The 23,233-nt window shown below is 43.1% G+C and overlaps 1 protein-coding gene across 4 annotated transcripts in view; it reads right to left on the bottom strand.

Moving 5' to 3' along the window:
• Positions 1–23,233, bottom strand: part of GABRR3 (gamma-aminobutyric acid type A receptor subunit rho3) — a 91,891-nt gene that overhangs the window by 53,517 nt on the left and 15,141 nt on the right. Inside the window, exons 1-6 of one of the 4 annotated variants that reach the window (XM_073668166.1) lie at positions 10,478–12,099; positions 9,898–10,072; positions 9,743–9,804; positions 7,729–7,829; positions 6,472–6,539; positions 3,491–3,714 (exon numbers count right to left, since the gene is read on the bottom strand). In XM_073668166.1, the coding sequence (XP_073524267.1) occupies positions 3,491–3,714; positions 6,472–6,539; positions 7,729–7,829; positions 9,743–9,804; positions 9,898–9,912 (470 nt within the window). In that variant the 5' untranslated portion in view covers positions 9,913–10,072; positions 10,478–12,099. Of the gene's footprint in view, positions 1–3,490; positions 3,715–6,471; positions 6,540–7,728; positions 7,830–9,742; positions 9,805–9,897; positions 12,100–23,233 lie in introns of those variants that run through there. The other 3 variants (XM_073668165.1, XM_073668167.1, XM_073668164.1) reach the window with 3 other exon arrangements.

The following is a 23,233-nucleotide window of genomic DNA, read 5'->3' as shown; positions in this document are numbered from 1 at the left end:
GATTATTAGCCCCAATGGGGACAGCAATGCTGATGTCTGTAAAATTAATGGGGCTACATAATCGAGTAAAATAAATAAATATATTGGCCACTGTACACATGACAGTTAATTATGAAAAACTAATTTGAAACAACAGGTATGCTTTAAATTATGTCTTTGTGATAGGCAAGAGGCTATTTAAGTTTGTTATAATCATAGGTGTAGTGATCTTTAAGATCAGGAGCAAAATGTTTTCTTCATAAAAATTACATTTGTATAATTATATGCAGTGGTCCTTGAAAGTTTGTGAACCCTTTAAAATTTTCCATATTTCTGCATAAATTTGACCTAAAACTAAGTAGGATTTTCACACAAGTCCTAAACGTAAAGATAACCAAATCAAACAAATATTAGACTTTTTTTTTTATTAAGGAAAATGATCCAATATCAGAAATCTGTGAGTGGAAAACATGTGTGGTTCTTTAGGATTAGCAGATAATTTGAATATAAAATTAGAGTTTGTTGTTTTCAATCAATAGGATGACAACCAGGTGTGAGTGGGCAACCTGTTTTATTTGAAGAACAGTGTCTATCAAAATCTGATCTTTATATTTTGGAAGTGTATCATGGCATAAACCAAGGAGATTTCAGAAGAGTTGTTGATGCTCATCAGGCTGGAAAGGGTTACAAAACTATGTCTAAAGAATTTAGACTCCACCAATCCACAGTCAGACAGATTGTGTACAAATGAAGGAAATCCAAGGCCATTATTACCCTCCCCAGAAGTCTTCATCAAAGATCACTCCAAGTGCAAGGCATATAATAGTCACAAAGGAACCCAAGGTAACCTCTAAGAAAATAAAGGTCTCTCTAACATAAGCTAAAAATAATGTTCATGAGTCCACCACAGGAGGACACTGAACAACAATGGTATGCATGGCAGGATTGCTAGGAGAAAGTCACTGATCTCAAAAAAGAACATTGCTGCCAATCTGTAGTTTACTAAAGATCACCTAAACAAGTGAGAATGTTATTGGAACAAAGTGTTGTGTCCACACGAGACCACAATAAAGCTTTTTGTTTTAAATGAGAAGCGTTATATTTTGACTCATTCATACCAAGTCTAAAGGCCCCGTCACACATAGCGACGCTACAGTGATCCCGACAACGATACGACCTGTCAGGGATCGTTGTTGCGTCGCTATGTGATCGCTGGTGAGCTGTCAAACAGGCAGGCTCACCAACGATCAGGGGAGCAGCAACATCGTGGAAAGAATCTTTCCACGATGTCCTGCTCCTGGTTACCAGCCTGCTGAAGCAGGAGCAGGCTGGTAACCATGATGGTTACTAGGGGCACACGCGCACCTAGTAACCCGTTGTTTATCATGGTTACCACTCTGCTACGGTGAGCGGGAGGTTACGGCTCACCGTAGCAGAGTGGTAACCATGATAAACAGCGGGTTACTAGGTGCGCGTGTGCCCCTAGTAACGCGCTGTTTATCATGGTTACCAGCCTGATTGCTGGTCCCGCTGGTCACACACAGCGATGTGTGCTGACCAGCGGGTGGGCAAAGACCAAAAAATGGTCCAGGACATTTTGCAGCGATCAGCGACCTCACAGCAGGGGCCTGATCGCAGCAAAGTGTCACACATAGCGACATCGCTGGTGAGGTCGCTGTTGCGTCACCAAAACCGTGACTCAGCAGCGATCTCGCTAGCGATCTCGCTATGTGAGACGGGGGCTTAAGAATGTTTTTACATTCGAAACGCGTCTGGTAGTTACAAATATTAATTGCTTCCCTATGTTCCCCTTTACTGTGGAGTATATCTCCATCATTTTGTTGACCTTATTTCTTGGATTTTAACCATGAAAGAAATAAAGTATTTACATGTTTTTAATTAACCTTGGCTTCCTGGGAGCTGGATCAACTCTTCCTTCTCAGCAATTATCAGAGCGCCTGCAGTAGCGCTGATCACGGACCCCGGGCTGAATGCAAGCAACAGAGGGTGAGCTGATATTTTTCTTTGTCTTTTTCTTGATAAAGAAAAACACCGCATTACAGTATACAAAACCTCATGCCATCGGTGAAACACGGTGCTGAGAAGTATTATGGTTTTGGCCTGTTTTGCTGCCTCTGGGCCAGGACAGCTGCCACCATTCATGGAACAATGAATACTGAATGGTACCAGCTACTTCAAGAAAAAAAGTCATGACATGTTCCCATGAACTGAATCTCAAGGGGATGTTGGAAAAACAGCTAGTCAATGACCCAAAGCACACAAGTAATTTGGAAAAAAAATGGTTAAATAAAGTTTTGAAATGACCATGTCCAAGTTCTGACCTTAATCCTATAGAGATGTTGTGGAAAGATCTGAAACGAACAGTTCAGGGAGAAAATCCACCAACATAAAAGTCGATGCTGTTTTGTAGGGAGGAATGGGCTAAAATTCCTACAAGCCAATGTGCAGAACTAATCAACAATTACCAGCAATGTTTAGATGCAGTTAGTTATTCCTGCACAAGGGGATGACACCAGATACTGAAAGCAAAGGTTCACATACTTTTGTCACTCACAGACACGTGATTTTGGATCATTTTATTAATTCAATACAATGACAAAGTCCAATATTTTTGACTCATTTGCTTGCTTTAGTTCTTTTTATTTAGTTTTAGAAATCAGATATAGTTTAATGTCAAAATTATGCAGAAATATGGAAAAGGATTTACAAGTACTACTGTATATACACTCTTCAACATTGTAAACATGTTAATGATATGCAAATAGTAAAAAACAGAAGCATTCAGTGTCATGTATGAGCGCCATGTGAAGGAATAAGGGCACTAGCACACCTTTGCATATTATCAATGAGGTTATTAATTGTTGTCTGAAGAATGCTCTGCCACGCAGTATACACTTGGCCATGGAAATCATCAAGATCCGCTGTTGGCAGCTCCACTTGCATTTGCCTACCCATGACATGCCAGATGTGCTCAGTGGGGGACAAGTCTCCCACTGTGGGAGACACTGTTTGATGCCTTATGCTTGATATGAGACTGCACACCTATCTCCAATTGATCAAATTTGTGATATTATTAGTCAACAATTGCATAGGGAGCAGCCAGCAGTGGATCTTGATGATTTGCTCAAGTGCATTCAGCATGGCAGAACATTCCTCAGACTACCATTAATGCCCTTTCTGATAGCTGACAAGGCGTGTAAGTGCGGGGATTTTTGTGTGTAGTGCTCATACTCAATACCAAAAAGAATCCCAATTTTTTCATAATTCGTATATCAGTAACATGCCTAACAATCCTGTGAGTTCCAAAATTCTATGACTGTTCCTTCTTGGTGTTGCAATTTCAATGCTGACAAGAGTAGAGTTTCATTGAGCGATTTCATGTTCTAGTTATGTGACCATAAGATATGTAATGTCTATAGTCATCTATATAAATTCTCCCAGCAGATATCTGAAACATGTAAAAAGCTGCAAAGTACTGCAGTCTACTCACCTTAGGCTGAATAAGACGTTTCCATCTGGAAACACGCGGAGCATGATGTTTTCCATTGTGGTATCATGTATGAACGACCGTTTGGAATGAACAAAGAAAACATCAGGCACCCAAATTTTCTTTATTAGTCTCCCATCAAATGTCATGCTCCTGTTGTTGGTGCTCTGAAATGAGAGTCTCTCATCTTTCCAGTAATGTCTGAGGTATAAGGTCATTGTAAAATCCTTGACAGGCCAACAGAAGAAAGTGAAAAAAAGGAAATATTATTAAAAAAAAAACACATTTGGACTCTTCAGTCATTCACATGACATGTGTCAGGTGCCCGCCACCAATTGATGCAACCGTCCCTTGAGAGAAAGGTCATCAGGGTAACGCATTTGCCTCATACCCTGATGAAGCTCAGAAGGGCGAAACACGTTGAGGAGGCTTTTTCTCTATTTTAATAGCGTCTTGTTCCTCTGGCCTTTAGTATAAAATAGGATATAATCCCTGATGGATAAATAATTATGGACGGTAGTCCTTTTGCTTTACGCTAGGGGATCACAGCTGATTCTTTCTTTCAGGTAAAACGTTGCTTAAAAATAAGCAGGGAAATGTTTTGCTTCACAAAAAGAATCAGCTGTGATCCCCTGCTGTCCTGTCTGTATACTCTTTTGCTTCCTCCCTGCCCAGGAGCTGTGGTATGATCAGACCATGTTCCTATATGGTCAGACACAGCCATTACACAGTACACAACAGGGGAACATCTATAAGGCTGTGTGCCCACGTAGCGTTTTTCAAGCGTTTTTGATGCGGAATTTCCGCAGCGGAAACGCTTGTAAAACGCTTGGTAACCCGCACCCCATGGTCCCCAATGGGATTCCGCAAGTTCTATGCACATGCTGCGGATTTTTCCGCAGCGTTTATGCTGCGTTCAAAAATCCGCAGCATGTCATTTAATTTTGCGTTTCCGCAAGCAGAATTGCCTTTGTCCAATGCATAAAAAACGCAAGGCAATTCCGCATGTGGAAAACGCGTGATAAACGCGCGAAAAATGCGCGATAAACGCGTGCAGAATTCTGCATGCGTTTTTCCGGGAGAGGACTTGCAGAAATGAAGCAGAAATTTTCTGCTTCATAAATGCAACGTGGGCACATAGCCTAAGATTATCTCAGCACAGGAACATTTCTTTTTACACATCTAATTGTGGAAATTATTATTATTCAAAGATCTATTAATTAAAATGTACTTTTTTGTGGGAAAAGTTATGTTTTATTTTGGATTGGTTAGAATGGGATTTTTTGGCCTTTGTCTATTAGATTTAATATATTAGTTAATCCCTACCGATACCTTTGAGAAATTCTGGTGTGATCGAGAAAAAAAAAACCTGCTTGATGAAAAATAATTTTAGCAGTTAGATAGCCAAATAGATAACTGAGGGAATTTATCATTATTCAAAGACCAGTTTTCTGGAGCCAAAAGTTGCAAAATTTGCAAAACACTACACTAAAGTTATGCAACTTTATACCTTTTTCTACCTACCCAGGCATTTTCTAAAAATTTGGTGAGTATTAACCAAAAAAGGTGGATGGCCTACTACTGCACAACACATGTACATAAATGTACACCAGCTCGTAACTGGGTATATTTTAATTTCTGGTGTACAGACAATCGAAATATGCACCAAATTCATTGAGAGGTGGACACTTTACTCTAATAGCCTTATTGATCAAGACTGGTATATCAAATGCTTATCTTGATAAATTCCGTCAGGTTTTCTAAAAGTAAACGGATAACTAAAAAGGAAAGCAAAACAAAAGACTTCAATCATATTAGTAAAAATTATAAAAGATGCACGAGTTAACAAACGCGTTGACACTACTGTATCATGTGAGTGTATTGATTTTAGATAACATCCTTAACGGTAACCTGTCAGGTGATTCATGCCGTCCGAATCATGGGCAGCATGAATTGCAGGCTAGCTACATGATTGTAGCCAGGTATGTTACGCTCGGGAACTCCGGTGTTTCAGAGAACATATACTTCAAAGATCTGGCCAGGAACCATAGCCGGAGAACAGACTAGTCCGGGGCCGCCCTCGGATGACACTCCCCAGCCCCGCTGCAGGTGATTGGCAGGACTCTTCTTATCTACATGTAATGGAGAGACCTGTCAATCACCTGCAGCCGCGCTGGAAAGAACAGGACAGGGACCATAGCTGGAGACTAGACTAGTCCGGTGATGACACCAGATCTTTAAAGTATAACTTCAGAGAGTGATATATCTTGCTGCGATCATGAAGTCAACCTGCCATTCATGGTGTCCGTGGTTTGGGCAGCATGAATCGCAAACCTACATAAAAAGGAAATACCAGCACTTTCAAAATAATGAAAGCCTATAGATATAACAGAATATAAACCTACAAAACTATATTCAAAAAATTAGGCAGAAAATAACACTGTAAAATGTTATTTATTTTATTTATTTCTGAGATATATATACCCAGCGCACATCCATCTCCCTACTCAATTTTACCTTTTCCAACCCCTTTTCCCCTTCCTCACATTTTTTATTTTGTAATTTTGTGTTCTATGTCTTCAATATGAATAATAAAGAAATATCAATTTTACAGTGTTATTTTATGCCTAATTTTTGGGATATAGTTTGGTAGTTTTATAATGTTACAGCATGAATTGCCTGACAAGTTCCATTTAAAGGGAATTCACTGAAGTGCTAAATATTTTGTTTTTATGTTCTTTAAGGTCACGGTCACGCGTTCAGTATCTGATCAGTATTTGACATCAGTATTTGTAAGCCAAAATCAGGAGAGGAACAATCAGAGGAAAAGTATAATAGAAACACGTCACCACTTCTGTATTTATCACCCACTCCTGGTTTTGGCTTACAAATACTGATGTAAAATACTGATCAAATACTGAATGTGTGAACGTGGCTTAATAGTAATAAAGAAAAGCTGCAGATTCCAATCATTCATTACTTACCATATCCACCTCTGAGATGCTATCTATACTTTCTATCTGCACATCAATACCGACTGGAATTGCTGAACCTGCGAAAAATATCAACATTTGCATATTATTTCTGGATAAATTCTGGTGAAATGCCTTTTAGGAATATTCTCATGTTGTAGATGAATAATGCTTATTGCTGTGGTATTGATGCAAAAACCTTAGAGTTTAACAACACCAAATGCAAAGCAATTCAACTACAATGTGTGAATGCACCTGTAGATAAAAGAAACACAAGTTCTTAATAATTAGCACAGTGGCATCAAATGTATCCTGAAGCTTTATTATTATTATTATTATTATTTATAGTATTATACATAACTGTAAACTTTTTATTTCTGCATTATTCATCTTTTGCCAATATGCCAAAAAATGTATGCTTTTATAAAATAGAAAACAATGGAAGAAAAAAATTGTCTACTAGGTCAACTTCATATACAATTTTGTGGCTTTTTTTTTCTTTTTTCTTTAAATGTCATGAATTTCTTTTGTCTCTTACAAACTTTATTTGGGTGATCGTTTTTTTTCCAAACACGTGTTTTTCATTTACACCCATACAACAGCACCACTGACCCACGAAAATGGCACAAAGAATGCTCTATTTGTGGTGTGTTTTATAGTTCCCTATTGTTTTTCAGCCAACATCTGGCGGCATTTTTTTTGTTCTAAATAAACAAATAAAGCAGAGAAAAAGGCAGGAAAAACAGTGAATTTTTTTTTTATATGTTTCCTAATAACACTGTGGGGACGATTTATCAGTTTGCACCAGAAATTCTGGAGTAAATTTGTCTTAAAAGTTGCAAACTGTCTAAGTAACTCATAGTTCTGTAAAAAAAAAATAGTAATTTTTGCAGTTTTATGAATGCTCCAACAACTTTGTGAAAAGTATGCTGAGCTTAGCAGTAGGTGGGATGCTCACACTCTGTCATGACATAGGGGGCTAGTAAACGTTAGGACCATACAGAATGCGGTGAGTAGAAGTGAAGACAACCCTGGTCCTGCGGATTGGACTGGACGCAGAACCAGGGAAGCACAAATCTTTTTGCTCAATTTTAGAATCTCCTACTACTTTTGGGAGCTGTGTGTGCTGGAATAAAACAAAATCAATACAGGAAATTATGTTGAAGCTGGTCTCCATGTCTCTTATATAACACTGTCGGCAATGTTATGGAGTCAAGACTACCGACAGATTCCCTATATTCAATATACATACTTGACAACTTGCCTTACCTCCAAATCCAGGTCTCATGGCAAAATCATGGTCGTCTATGCGTAGAAGCTGTTCAGATTTGACCTGGCGGACTTTAGTGCTGTCAATTCTCTTCATTTTACTGCAAAATTACATTACAGAGTGATTATGATTAATATTATTTTATTTATTTAAAGAATTGTACAGGTAAAAACACATTTTTAAATATCTCAGAAAGGAATTCTGAAGGAATAGGATGAATAGGAAGATGACCTCTGTGCAAGACCATCATCATTTGGTCAGGGTGGAGAGTGGTTACAAAGACCAACTCTGGCTTACGAAGACCGGTCCTGCATTACTCAGAAAACTCATTGATTTGAATGGACACAATGTAATTCTTAAATTTCTCTGTGGTGGGGCTGCAGGAAAATATAATACTTGCCGTAAGTTTTCTCCATGATGTAGTAGCATAATCAGTTTTCTAGATAGAAAGCTGAGAAAAACATTTCCCGGATTAAAGTAACCTCCTAGGTGGAGGTTGATTTGAAGACCTCCTCATACAGACTACTCTACCCCCTGATGAATCCCAAGTAGGGAAGAAACGCGTCGGGAGGTGGTCATCATTAAAAATCAGGATCCCCCTTCATGGTTTCATGAACAGGATGATGAATAGGTGTACTGATTTGCCCCCGTCCTGATAGACCTGAAAAAGTTTGGAGCGTGATGCCTGTCAAACGCTAGAATTGGGTGAAACCATTCTTTTTTCTATTATACTCTGGCATATGGTAAAGCTCGCTACAAATTATGTCTGGTTACACTGATTTTTAACTAAACTGGCTAACCTTACCCAACTCTTCTGCTCTGAGATATGTTTACAAATGTGCTAAGGTATTTACCGCACCTCATTGTATTGTAACGATCATACCTACCTACCTGTGGTCCATAGTCAGGTGTGTATGGTTCATATATGTATGTGTGTCTTTAGTTTTATATTGGCATTTTAGTTGATTGAACTAAATGTTTTGTTTTAAATTCCCACGTTTTGCTATACCCAAGTTTTCTGCACGGCAAACAGTTGATTTCCATCAGGAGGTCACTTTGTGATCAGCTTATGATAAAGGCACCAAAGCGGACAACCTCTTTTCTTAGTGATTAATCAGGTTTTAGTAAAAGTAAAAGTTGACTCAGGAAGTCTGTACAAGAAAAGTGCTTAAGCCCCCGTCACACTAAGCGAGATTGCTGCTGAGTCACAAGTTTTGTGACGTAACAGCGACCTCAGTAGCGATCTCGCTACGTTTGACACGTAGCAGCGACCAGGCCCCTGCTGTGAGATCGCTGGTCGTGTCGGAATGGTCTGGACCTTTTTCTGATCGTTGAGGTCCCGCTGGGTAGCATGCATCGGTGTGTTTGACACCTTACCAACGACCTTGTTGACGACTCAGAACTGAGACACATAGGCGTGCATTTGCGTTGCATAGTTATACAGGTCTCTACGGCTCGCCGTATCGTTGCTGCGTCGTTGGGAAGATCTGACTGTTTGACATCTCACCAGCGACCACACAGCGACGCAGCAACGATCCCTGCCAGGTCGTATAGTTGTCGGGATCGCTGTAGCGTCGCTAAGTGTGACGGTACCTTAAGGTGCCACACTTGGCAGATTTATCAGTTTACACTAGATACAAGTCTTCAAAACTGGGTGTCTAAACCTCTTTTACTATAGTTTTAATTACCAGTAGCATTTGCCTTGTGTCCTGCACAATGGTTGATTTTTATATAGCCTTTAAGAGATATCAAACTTGACAATTCTTGCAAAATGTAACCACAAAGAAAGCAGATGTGCATGGATGGTGGGCCAAACTTCTACATTAACCTAATGCATGTCTTTTTTAAGGCTCCATAAAATCTCCGATTTGTACTGACCCATAAACTTCTACAACTAGTTCTATTTGTAAGAACATACAGGAGTGTGGGGCCTCCATACGTCATCATATTAAAGCATCCATCCACTATGGGACTAAAAAGTAATTGTACATTTCTCAGGTATGGTCATACTACCTGGCAACCTCCATTTTCCTCCCTTTGCCTCCTCTGATCCGATCGATGTTTCTTTCCTCCAGCTTCCAGGATGGCCATGATAGTGACAAGGAGAGTGCAATGATAAGTCTAAACCATGCCTTTCTTAATCTATGGGATGTGTGGCTCAGACTTACCACTGTGCTCCACATGCCAATGCTGTGGCCAACAAAGAAGCAGGAAGAACGGGACGAGGTTCTGAGCTGGTGAAGCAACCGCAAAAGAAGGGCACCCGGTAGGGTTACTACACATGAGAGCTGTATAGTCACTCTTCATTCCCAGTTTGGAGGGTAGTTTTAAGGACATAGTCATCTGTAGAAGCAAAGAATATATCAGTAATAAAGTTTCCAATGACACATGTACAATTCTTTTTGTACACGGTAAGAAACCATAGGGACTGTCTGGCCTTCCTGCAGGCTTCATTAGGATATAATTAGACATTTCTAAATATTTTGCACAATAAAAGCAACATTTGTAATAAATGTATAATATTGTAAGGTAGAATAATTTGCTGAAATATCTATTGGACGTATATTTGTTGGAGAAAACAGTCTCTCATTTATTGAGTAAATGGTCTCGGGGAGTAATCTCTCTCATGTACTTTTGGTTAATGCTTCAAAATCTTCTTTGGAAGAGAACACAGACAAATAGCTTTGTAGGGGAGGGGGCATCTGATCTCTGAGACCAGGGGAAATTGTAGGTTAATAACATATTCACTGTGGATTCTTTTCTGAAAGTCTCCCAGTCTTCGCAGGACCATCTGTCTGGGATGTGTCTTCTGTGTGCGCCTGTCGACTGCTTGTTTTATATCAGGAGAAAATATAACATTTTTAAAACTGAAATTTGTAAAAGGAGAGACAACATTTATTATCTTTTCATAGATTAGATACTAAATTATCTAGCTACAGAGACCCCCACTGATCTGGAAAGCGGGAGGCCCGTAGTCCACTGTGAGAATAAAGAATTCGAGAGAAAATTATTATTGAAGACAGTGAAAGGGAATGCCCATTTTCATACTAAAACATCCTAAAAGCTTCAGCTTGTTTAAAGTTACAAAATCAGCTTTATCCGCTGACCACAGATCCATCACCGACTCTCCACTGCTCCCCAGTCTTTGCTGACATGGTTGTAGTGGTAAAGGTATGTCCGCAGCAAGCTGCAACTAATCACTAGGCTCAGAATTGTTGTGCCATCTTCCTCGGCATAACTACTGAGCCTTGTGACTGGGTTCAGTGGTCACATGCTGTAAACGTGATGGCTACAGCTTTGACAGCTCATTAAATAAAGCAGTGGTTGCACATGCTCATTAGCGCTTAGGGCATGTGCACACACGTGTTTTTTCTGCACCAAAATCAGCACGAAATCTGCTGATAACTTTTCTCTGGCAGGAGCTTAGCTGCATCAAAAACGCAGGTTTAGCTGCGGTTTTTGTTGCGTTTTTGTTGTATTTTTGCTGCGCATTTGAAGCGTTTTTTTCACTGTCCTTCTGTCTCTATTTAGTAATGCACATAATGTTCTGTGAAAAAAAAGACTCCCATTCTATTTTGCCATCAAAAACGCTGCAAATACGCAGCAAAATACGCAGGTGCGTTTTTTGGTGGGTTTTTGCTACGTATTTGTTGCGTTTTTCCATCTCCCCACTACTTCCTATAGATGAAAAAAGGCTGAAGGGAGGGACATGTCACTTCTTTCAGCGTTTTTCCAATCACAGAAAATACGCAGCAAACAAAATAGCAACAGAGAATTCAGGTTTCTCATACACTTTGCTGGTACTGACAGACACAGCTGAAAATTTACCTAAAAATCTGCAGCAAATACGCAGCAAAACACAACGTGTGTGCACATACCCTTAGTTCGCATAGGAGACTTTGGGACCCTTATACTTGTGATGGGACAATCCCTTCAATTAGGCTTCATAGGTTGAAGTGATTAAAAATGTACTAATGTGGGTTCTGGGAGAAATCCAGTTACCGTACCAGTATCTCCTTTAGTCATTCCCAAAGGCGTATTTGTTTCATACAGATATGTCACCCTCACAATCCACTGGAGTGAGTAGATTACCTCCAGTGTTAAAACTTTCTATGGACATAATAATTGGCATGGCAATAATGATCCTAATAAGTTTACTACAGCCTGGGAATACATTGAAATGCAGATGCAAGTAATATACAAATGATTTTCCATGGAAAAAGGGTTTTGTACCATTGCTGACAAAAAACCTTTTGTATTGTAGACTTATCCGTATGTGTATGGCTAGCTCAATAGTGTTGTGGTATGGGCTGTTTGTCAGGTTGAGAAACTGTTTGTCAGGGTGAGTAGTAGGCAGGGCCGGCGTCAGCACCCGGCGCACCCGGGCAAATGCCGGGGCCCTGAGCAGGCAGAGGGGCCCACTGGCGGTCGCGCACCCCGCTGGGCTATGGGCGGAGGAGAGCGGTGTCAGCGCCCGCCCTTCTCCGCCGCTTGCTCAGGGCCCCGGCAGCCCGATACTTACCTCTCCCCGTGCCTCCGCAGATCAGCTGTCTTCCTGCTCTGCGCTCCCTGTGACGTCTCAGGTCAGAGGGCGCGGTGACGTCTTTACACCGCGCCCTCCCCTGAGCCGTCACAGGGAGCGCTGAGCGGGAAGACGCCAACAACGCTGGAGTTCGGAGCCGAGCAGCGAGCGGCGGGCAGCAGGCAGCAGGTGAGGAGAAGGGAGGTGAGTATTTGATTTTTTTTTTTAATGTATGGAGGCATGGGGCATTATAAAGAGGGGAGGGGGGGCATCCTGCATGGGGCAGTATAAAGAGAGGGGGGGACATCCTGCATGGGGCATTATAAAGAGGAGGGGTGACAGCCTGCATGGGGCATTATAAAGAGAGGGGGGGCATCCTGCATGGGGCATTATAAAGAGAGGGGGGGCATCCTGCATGGGGCATTATAAAGAGGAGGGGTGACAGCCTGCATGGGGCATTATAAAGAGAGGGGGGGACATCCTGCATGGGGCATTATAAAGAGAGGGGGGGACATCCTGCATGGGGCATTATAAAGAGGAGGGGTGACAGCCTGCATGGGGCATTATAAGGTGGGGAACAGCCTGCATGGGGCATTATAAAGAGGAGGGGATTCCTGCTTGGGGCATTATAATGAGGAGGGGTGACAGCCTGCATGGGGCATTATAAGGTGGGGACCAGCCTGCATGGGGCATTATAAGGTGGAGAACAGCCTGCACGGGGCATTATAAAGAGAGGGGGGGCATCCTGCATGGGGCATTATAAAGAGGAGGGGTGACAGCCTGCATGGGGCATTATAAGGTGGGGAACAGCCTGCATGGGGCATTATAAAGAGGGGGGATTCCTGCTTGGGGCATTATAATGAGGAGGGGTGACAGCCTGCATGGGGCATTATAAGGTGGGGACCAGCCTGCATGGGGCATTATAAGGTGGGGAACAGCCTGCACGGGGCATTATAAAGAGAGGGGGGGACATCCTGCATGGGGCATTATAAAGAGGAGGGGTGACAGCCTGCATGGGGCATTATAAAGAGGAGGGGTGACAGCCTGCATGGGGCAGTATAAAGAGGAGGGGTGACAGCCTGCATGGGGCATTATAAGGTGGGGAACAGCCTGCATGGGGCATTATAAAGAGGGGGGGATTCCTGCTTGGGGCATTATAATGAGGAGGGGTGACAGCCTGCATGGGGCATTATAAGGTGGGGACCAGCCTGCATGGGGCATTATAAGGTGGGGAACAGCCTGCACGGGGCATTATAAAGAGAGGGGGGGACATCCTGCATGGGGCATTATAAAGAGGAGGGGTGACAGCCTGCATGGGGCAGTATAAAGAGGAGGGGTGACAGCCTGCATGGAGCATTATAAAGAGGAGGGGTGACAGCCTGCATGGGGCATTATAAAGAGGGGGGCAGCCTGTATGGGGCATTACGTGGTGGGTAACAGCCTGCATGGAGCATTAAAAGGGGGGGCCTGTATGGGGCATTATGTGGGGGGGAACAGCCTGCATGGAGCATTATAAGGGGGGGGGGCAGCCTGTATGCAGCATTATGTGGGGGGTAACAGCCTGCATGGAGCATTAAAAGGGGGGGCCTGTATGGGGCATTATGTGGGGGGGAACAGCCTGCATGGAGCATTATAAGGGGGGGGGCAGCCTGTATGGGGCATTATGTGGGGGGTAACAGCCTGCATGGAGCATTAAAAGGGAGGGGCCTGTATGGGGCATTATGTGGGGGGTAACAGCCTGCATGGAGCATTATAAGGGGGGGACAGCCTTTATGGGGCATTATGTGGGGGGTAACAGCCTGCATGCAGCATTATATGGGGACCGGTATCCTGTATGGAGCGTTATATGGGGGCCAGTATTCTGTATGGAGCCTTATATGGGGGCCAGTATTCCGTATGGAGCCTTATATGGAAGCCAGTATTCCGTATGGAGCCTTATATGGGGGCCAGTATTCCATATGGGGGCCAGTATTCCGTATGGAGCCTTATATGGGGGCCAGTATTCCGTATGGAGCCTTATATGGGGGCCAGTATTCCTTATGGAGCCTTATATGGGGGCCAGTATTCCATATGGAGCCTTATATAGGGGCCAGTATTCCATATGGGGCCTTATATGGGGGCCAGTATTCCGTATGGAGCCTTATATGGGGGCCAGTATTCCGTATGGAGCCTTATATGGGGGCCAGTATTCCGTATGGAGCCTTATATGGGGGCCAGTATTCCGCATGGAGCCTTATATGGGGGTCAGTATTCCGCATGGAGCCTTATATGGGGGTCAGTATTCCGCATGGAGCCTTATATGGGGGTCAGTATTCCGCATGGAGCCTTATATGGGGGTCATTATTCCGCATGGAGCCTTATATGGGGGTCAGTATTCCGTATGGGGCCTTATATGGGGGCCAGTATTCCGTATGGGGTCTTATATGGGGGCCAGTATTCCGTATGGGGTCTTATATGGGGGCCAGTATTCCGTATGGGGTCTTATATGGGGGCCAGTATTCCGTATGGGGCCTTATATGGGGGCCAGTATTCCGTATGGGGCCTTATATGGGGGCCAGTATTCCGTATGGGGTCTTATATGGGGGCCAGTATTCTGTATGGGGTCTTATATGGGGGCCAGTATTCCGTATGGGGCCTTATATGGGGGCAAGTATTCCGTATGGGGCCTTATATGGGGGCCAGTATTCCGTATGAAGCGTTATATGGGGGCCAGTATTCCGTATGGGCGTTATATGGGGACCAGTATTCCGTATGGAGCCTTATATGGGGGCCACTATTCTGTGTGGAGCGATTCACCGGTTTCTGAGCTATTGTGGAATTTACAATAGATATCACTCATGAAGTGAAATCTTTGCATTGTACTATATATATATATTTCTCTGCGGTATCTCTGCATCATGAATCGTGGTATGTGTTAAAGGGGCCCACTGAGACTCTTTCGCCAGGGGCACAGAAAAACCTGGAGCCGGCCCTGGTAGTAGGGCCGATTCTAGCTTTCCTGCTGCTTTAGGGTAAGATTGAAATGGCACCCCTACTCGTAGTGCAATTGAAACCTGCATTGAATAAATTCAGATTGTCGCAGGGGGCCAATGGGAGTTGGTCAGCGTGTAGTTCTGGCAACCTCTCCATGTAATGCCACTGTCAGAAGTTGACAGCAGCATCTAAATGGTTAATAGTAGTGTTCATAGCTTAGCTATGGAGGCTACTTTTAGAGACAGATTCCGACTGTCTAACAGCCGGCAGCTATTGCTTGTGGCATGGACTCAGTTACTGTGCCCAATATACACTCCGAACTGCTCTATGGTAATACCGAGTTTTTTAAGCGGAGATCTCTGGGAATGGCAGGGGTGGGATTCAAATTTTAAGAAACATTCCCTGTTTGCTTGAAGAAAACATGGCTCTTTTCAGACCATACCCTTTTCTGCATGCCACACCCATAAAATAAAAGTAATGGTAAAAGGAACATTTTCCTACAGGTAATGTAGTAGATGCAGTCTTTTGTAACACGACAAATAACAAATCACTTTTACCACTTTGAATACTGATAATGCAGTATGTTATACAGATATTTCACAGGATAAAAGAATACACACAGATTACACAGTACCCTGAGTTAAAACTCCCATCTCTCTGCCTCCCTCAAAATTTAAAGTCTTAATGCTCTTAATATAAATACAGATGTAGCAATCCTTAGCTTGTCAGAAGACACATGATTATAAAACCAGAACCGACATCAATACAGAAATACAGCACCAAAATCACCATCAGTAAGGGAATACCATTGTAGCCAAAAGTTTTGAGACTGACACAAATTTTGGTTTACACAAAGTTTGTAGCTTCAATAGTGAAGTGGCAATTTGTATTAACTCAAGATTGATATAAAGAGTGATTAGATGAATTGCAAAAAGTTGCAATCTTTGCAGCCATGAAAATTACATTAATCAAAATCCCATTTCCACTGATTTTTAGCCCCGTCACAAAATGAACTAATTACACTATTTCAAGAAAAAGTGTTAACGAGGACAAGTCAGCTAATATCATATTGTCAAGTTGATTAAATTATAAGAACAGACTGATTACTTTAGAAGGAGGCTGGTGCTTGAAATCATTGAATTCACTTGTTAACAATTGTTATCTCCAGGGAAACACATGCAGTCATCATTGCTTTTAAGTAAAACCATCATCAGTACATAAATACTGCCCCAGAACCAGCTTCAGTGCATAATTACAGCACTACAACTATCATCAGTACAGACATACAGCACTAGACCCATTATCAGTACATCAATACACCACCAGAACCCCAGAACCACAATAGGTACATGAATACAGCACCAGAACCATCATGAGTACAAAACGACATTACCAGAACTATCATCAATACATGACTACAGTACCAGAACCATCATAAGTACATTAATATAGCACTAGAACTGTCATCAGTACATGAATACATCATCAGAACCACTATCCATATATGAAAAAATGGTATGACCCACATCTTCTTAATACTGCTAAAAATAAGGTCAAGTAAATACCCAGGCAAACAATCATACAGAGTTCCCCGAATAAAAACAAAGACAAGTACAACGCGTCAGATTTTGACATTCCCATTATCACAACGTATGACTCCAATACCCATCTGCTAAAAAGAATTATACATAAGCACTGAGATATCCTGAAAAAAGATAAAATCATTGGGGACAAGATTTCCAAAAACCCTAGATTCATTTTCAAAAAAGCCTGCAATCTGGGTAACCTGATAGCACCCTCCTTTCAATATCCACCTAATAAAAATAAAAATGGTCCAATGCTACCATATATTGCAGAAACAACTGGCTTCTAACCTTGCAAAAAATGTAAGGTATGCAAAAAGATCCACACAAAAAAATAAAAAAACATTGAAAACGATAAAGGTATACCAAATATCAGACTTCATAACTTGTACGAGCAAAGGGATTATCTATAGCCTCAAATGCCCACGTCTAAAATTGTATTTAGGGAGAACAAAAAGTCCCATGTACATTGGAATAAATGAGCATTTATGTAACATAAAAAATAAGTTTGATGGTCATTGCCTTTCCAAACACTTCACCGAAAAACATGGGGGCTCTTTTCAAAACATTCAAGTGACAGGCATACAACTGGTACGCAGACAATGGCGCCAAGGCGACTTTATCAAACTGATGTCACGTACAGAAAGTAAATGGATTTTACTTGACACACTGAAACCAAGAGGCTTATACTCAGAGATTGAACTCTTTGCCTTCAATGAGTGACAGCTGCAATCCATCTGCAGCAGCTGCCATTCAACCAATCATAACGATGTGATGCATATAAAAGGGACCCGTGACCAGCCTTGTACCAACCCTGAGGAAGGAAACCATTGTTTCTGAAACGCGTAGGTCTTTTTGGTCCCTACAGGCTCCCATACTTGGCATGTACCACGTGACAAAGCGTCACGCAGACTGTCACAACCATGCCGACACCGGGAGAACGCGGGAAGCATTGAGTCACCGGCTGGGACTCTGCTCCTACCCCTCCCCTTGCTATTTTCATCCACTCGCCGGAACGCCGAGGAGAACACCAGCCTTACCACGCGGCCTTGCCGGCCTTCCAAGCATCACCGACCGCCTGCACTCTGGATCCCTGAGGACCTGGATGTCGGTACCGTAAGTGAAGACCTTACCTGCGGTCTCATCACCTCTTCTGTTAGGCGCTTATACATGCAGCCGCTCAACACAACACCAACACTTCTGCAGAAAACTAGAAGTGTGCATATGGAACCAGCTACCGGAGAGGAATCTCAAGCACATAATCCACCCTACTCTGCAGTACCTACCTTCCTCTACTACAGGGGCTATCAGCTGCAGATAGAGACTCCACGCTGCTTACCCCCCTCACAGAGCAAAGGGGATACTGGATCGCTGAATCAGCAGTGAAGTCTCCTCCGCTAACCACCCTTGACAGAGAACGTGGGCTGGCATTCTTCTATTGCTTCCATCTTCAGCAGTTTGTGTTTATGTCCAGTAAACCATCACTGCCAAGGATATCTGCCAGAAAATCCAGCCACTTATCACAAAAAGACTAGTCACTTCAGGTTACACTACGTCCATTGATTGAACAGGTAACCTTATTGTCCTACCTGCCACTTCATCATAGGGGAAATTTATTTAGTCTTAATTACCTCTGTAACACGGTGCCATCTGATTCTCAGCCTCTGAGACCCCATCTACGTACCCCCCACAAGGGCTGCGTTGACTCCCTCTCAGAAGTAACTTACAGGTATATATCCATATCTTAACATTTTCTCTATTGCCTTAACCACTTTTTACCTTACCTGTCTATTTTTCCTTCAGTTCACAGAGAAGGTTTCCTACCCGGATCCTCCCTCCATAAGACCCCTCCCCCACCCCTAGGAAGGTAACTGTTTCTCCATCCACAGTTCCACAGGCAATTACTTGTGCACCTGAGGTTCTTATCTTTTTTTTTTGGTCTCTTCTCTTTTCTCCTCCAGTCGATGACCGCATTCTAAGTCATGTTATACCCATTGGAAAACTAAGGACCATACTATATACTAAACCAAAAGCTACAAGGAAATCTTTTACTCCGTGCCTATAACAGTTTTCATCTTTTAAATCCCCCGATCTTATCCGCACGCCATCTTTTATCTCTAATAATTGTTTTAACTGAACCAATGAAATTGTTTGTTTTTACTCACTACTGTACTATTCTAATTATTATTACCATTACCTTGGTTTTTTAAGTACCCCCTTGATATCACCCCTTTTCCCCCTACTTTTCCCCCTAAGTTGCTTATTTTATTAATCTGGTAACAATAATCGCCACACCATCAACCTTTATAAACTATAACCGTCACATCGTCTGCCCATAGGAACTATAACCACCACTCCGTCCGCATTCATGAACTATTAACACAACACTGTCCTCCCTATTTAGCTATAAATGCCACACTGTATCTCATTATGAACTATAACCACCACACAGTACCCCCTTATGGACTATGGTCTCCACAATGTCCCTATCTTCTGTGTCCCTCCCACGGTGCCCTCTCTTTTCATTATCCTTCCCCTCACACTGCCCCTTCTGTATATTGTGCCTGGTCTCATATCCGCCCTTTACATACTGTCCCACATGCTGTGCTCCCTGTCTACAATAAAAGTCCCTTTTATATTCGGCTTCACTACGAAGTGCTTATATTCCCCATAGTATTCACAGCCTTTACAGCCCAGGAATGGTATCAGCAGCGTGATTAAATAAATTCATCACACCGCTGCACGTTGTCTATGCCCCGGCTGCCGCTTTGGTGCTCTAGAAGATGCAAATAGAATTGTATACAGATAGATGGGAACCAGCATTCTACCATTTCAAATAACTGTCCGTCAGGTTAACAACAGGTTTGGAGGTCTGGCTGAATCCTGCTCCTGGGGGGCAAAATGCCGTAAACGGAGGTGAGATTCTCATCTCACCCCATTGCAGAGGTGGCCCTGGTAATCAGAAATGAACTGAGGAATTGATGCAATGAAGCTGGACTTACCAGTTGCTAAGTGGAGCAATGAGGACAAGTAAAACTGGATATGCAGATGGCAGGTGGATATGCAGGGCTGTAAGTGGGGAAGTTCTAGATACAGCATTGTAGGCAATCTAGCACCTTGTTGCGAGTTTGGACAGCACCAAGAATAGCTAGTTAGTGATCATGCAACATGATTTAAAAGAGTTGAGCGTGTGACAGTGTGACGCTCTCAGCCCTCCCTGGGAGATGGGGTTACTCGGAGCCGGGTCAGATGTTGGGGGTTGCAGTCGTGGCCTGGACCCGGTCCGTGCCCAGGGCCGTCACATAAAAGATTTAATGGGTTTTCAGGGTTGAGTGGTATTTTCCGACTACGCAACCTGCGGTTCCCGGTGATGAACACCAGCGCTGCTTCAGTCCACTGAGGCCGTGTTAAAGGGGCAGCTTAGATGGGACGGCTCCCCGCAGGCGGAGCAGGCCTCAGGGCAGTGTGATGAGGAATGGTGGGTGCAGTGCCGCGCAGGAAATAACAGGCTGAAGCAGGGTGTGAAGTCATCCAGGGTTTTTACTCACATTCAGATGTACTTTAGCCACAAAACTTCCCTCTGCTCCTCGCTGCGTGCTGCGGCCACCAGGAAGGGGGTCCAGCACTTTCCAGATAGATCAGGAGCACCTGTCGAGACCCCTCTGGTGTGTGTGTACTCTCCTTGGTGAGTTCTCCCACTAAGTCTTCACTTGACTGTATGCGTGGTTAGAACTAGGTGTAAGGCCAGGTCCCACTGGATAAACACAGGTAGAGAGGTACAGGTGGCGTATGCCGCTCCGTCCGTATCCCTCCTGGGATCCACTAAGCCTCCGGGCTTTTCTGACTGAGACGTGAAGTAACAGAGTCAGATATCGGTGGCCGGTCACCCCTCTTGCAGCAGGAGTCCCTCTGACTAGGCCAGAGTAAGAAATACAGGTGGCGTATGCCGCTCCGTCCATATCCCCCAGGGATCCTTTTGCCTGTGGAGCTTGTCTCCTCTGCTCCCCTCCAGGCCTTCTTAAGTAGGGACCTTGACCGGGTAGAGACAGTGGTTAACTCTGACCCGCTCCCCGTCTCAAGGCCAGAGAACGAGGACCGTGTATCTTCAATAGGCTGCAGGTTCTTGCAGAAGGCCACAATCAGCGATGAAGATCACAATCAAAGACCTTGAATCTAAGATGGCTGTAGATTAAATATGAATAAGTGTAACCTAAAAGTGTGTTCTCCAGCCTCACCCACTACATGGTTCCCCCTAACTATGGTTCCCCCCATCTCCTATATCCCGGGCCGGGGCAGCACCCTGGTGCATTTAGGCCCCCTACAGGACAGGAATGGTGTTGTGTTGAATGGTGAAGTAGGGTCCAGAGAAGTGCTCCATCCTTACCTGGAAGAGGAGATACCACACCTCAAGCTGAGGTGCAGTACCCCTGTGGCGACTGAACCCTCAGGGGCGCCACAACAGCACCAGGGTTAGCTGAAATAAGTTGGTTATCAGGTGCCTTTATAGGAACATAGATAATGTGCGCAACAACAAGAATAGTCAAGACAAAGTAGTAATTAGAGTCAGTAGTGTTGAGGGTGCTGGCTGCTCGATTGCAGTCAGGAACAGCTGAGAAGATAATTTGACATCTTGCTGAAGCAGAGCCAAGTTAAAGTGTGAAAACATGTAGTAGAAGAGTCCACTATCAGAGGTGCATGCCGAAATACCATTTGAAGCACAGCGTTCATTCACTGAATATGCAAAGCATAGGAAATCTTTAACGTGGAAGGCAGTTTCAAACGAAAAATGACTGGATTGATTTCCTCTATACTTTGGAGTTGACCATTGAACTTAGGACCAACTATTTTCAGCAAGGCTTTAATCAGATACTTTTGTTGTAAAACCAAACCTTATCACCAGGAAAGATGTTGGGAACAGGCTGACGGTGTTTATCAGCGCTTTTCTTCGCTTTTGTTGTGGCTGCTGCCAAACTGCATTGTACCAGATGTCATTACTGTCATGAGAGACAATATTCACAGCAGGAAGTTGACTCTTGGATGCAACTAGCAGAGAAGGCAAGACTTATGCACATTGACTGTGATAAAGGGAGATTTCCTAGAAGACTAATAAACTGAATTGCCGTGGGCGAATTTGGCTGAAAGCAACAAATTCAGCCAATTATATTGTTAGGAATTAGAGACATTACAAAAATATTGCTCCTTACGTTCATTAATCTTCTCAGTTTACCCATTACTTTTGGGCAGATAGGTAGAGGAGAAGTCTAAGGACTTTTTGAGAAATTTGCAGAGCACCCTCCAGAACTTGGAAACAAATTGCACACAACAGGATCAGACACTTTACATGCTGGAAGACCTTGGAAGCAGAAAATTTGTGTCACGATTCCTCCTATCAGTGTGTCTGGACGCAGTGAGTGATAGTTCTGCCGTCCAATTTAGGACAGTGGCGTGCTGAGCTGTCAGTATGGTGATGGACAGCTCAGTTGTCCAATCGGATGCTGGGGCGTGCTGAGCTGTCAGTGTCTTGAGTGACAGTTAAGCCGTCTAATCAGGGCCAGGGCATGCTGGGGCTTCATCCATGTGTCTTCTCTTTGGAGTAATTACCATGCTATTTAGTCTGCTCTCTGCCTTCGATTTCTGCCAATTGTAGCTTTGCTCAAAAGGTGTGTGTGTGTGCTCTGTGTTCTTAGTCTTGTATTCTGATCTTTGTTGCATGACCTTGAATTTGCCTCTGACCTTGCGTTTGCCTAGCCCTCTTGTTGTGATCCGCTGCCTTATTGAAATTCTGACCCAGGACAGTGACCTGACTATGCTTTTGTCTCACCCCTCTGTCTATGATGTACTTACTTGGTTTTTGACCTCGGACCTCTTGACTACCCAGCCTCGTGGCTTGTCCATAAGTAGTGACTAGCATCACAATTTGTTTGCAGAACATTTCAGTAAGCTATGGAGCAGATTGAAGTCCAGATAAAGAAACAAAACAAGACATCTTGAAAAATAGTCTAGTATGATCCAGATAGTGATGAATCTTTTCGGAAGATCTGTAGCATAGTACTTGAAAATTTCAGCCCAGAGTTCTTGTGGATGAGGTAGGGCCTGTAAAAGAACAACAGACGCTTGACAAGAAGATTTCAGCTGTTTACCCTTGGGACAGGATGCTACAAACTCTGTCTTATGAATTTTTATGGTCTGTATAAATCATCATTGGTGAACTTAGCTTTTTTAAGTACAGTAGATGCTGCCATTCTTTCAAACCTAATTTTATGGCTAAAAGTTCTTGGTCACCAATGTAATTCCTTTCTGCTAGAGAGAATTTCCTGGAGAAGAGACCATAGGGATCATTTGTAATTTCAGAACAATTCTGTGAAAGAACTGTTCTTACATAGGAGGCATCTACTTAAAAAAAACAGCCATTCGAAATCTGGGTGT

Source organism: Phyllobates terribilis, unplaced genomic scaffold (genome assembly GCF_046119375.1).
Source record: "Phyllobates terribilis strain yellow unplaced genomic scaffold, ASM4611937v1 Scaffold_2__4_contigs__length_985480577, whole genome shotgun sequence".
Taxonomy (NCBI): Eukaryota; Metazoa; Chordata; class Amphibia; order Anura; family Dendrobatidae; genus Phyllobates; species Phyllobates terribilis.
Note: the sequence above shows the minus strand (reverse complement) of the source record. Positions and strands in the feature narration are given on the sequence as shown.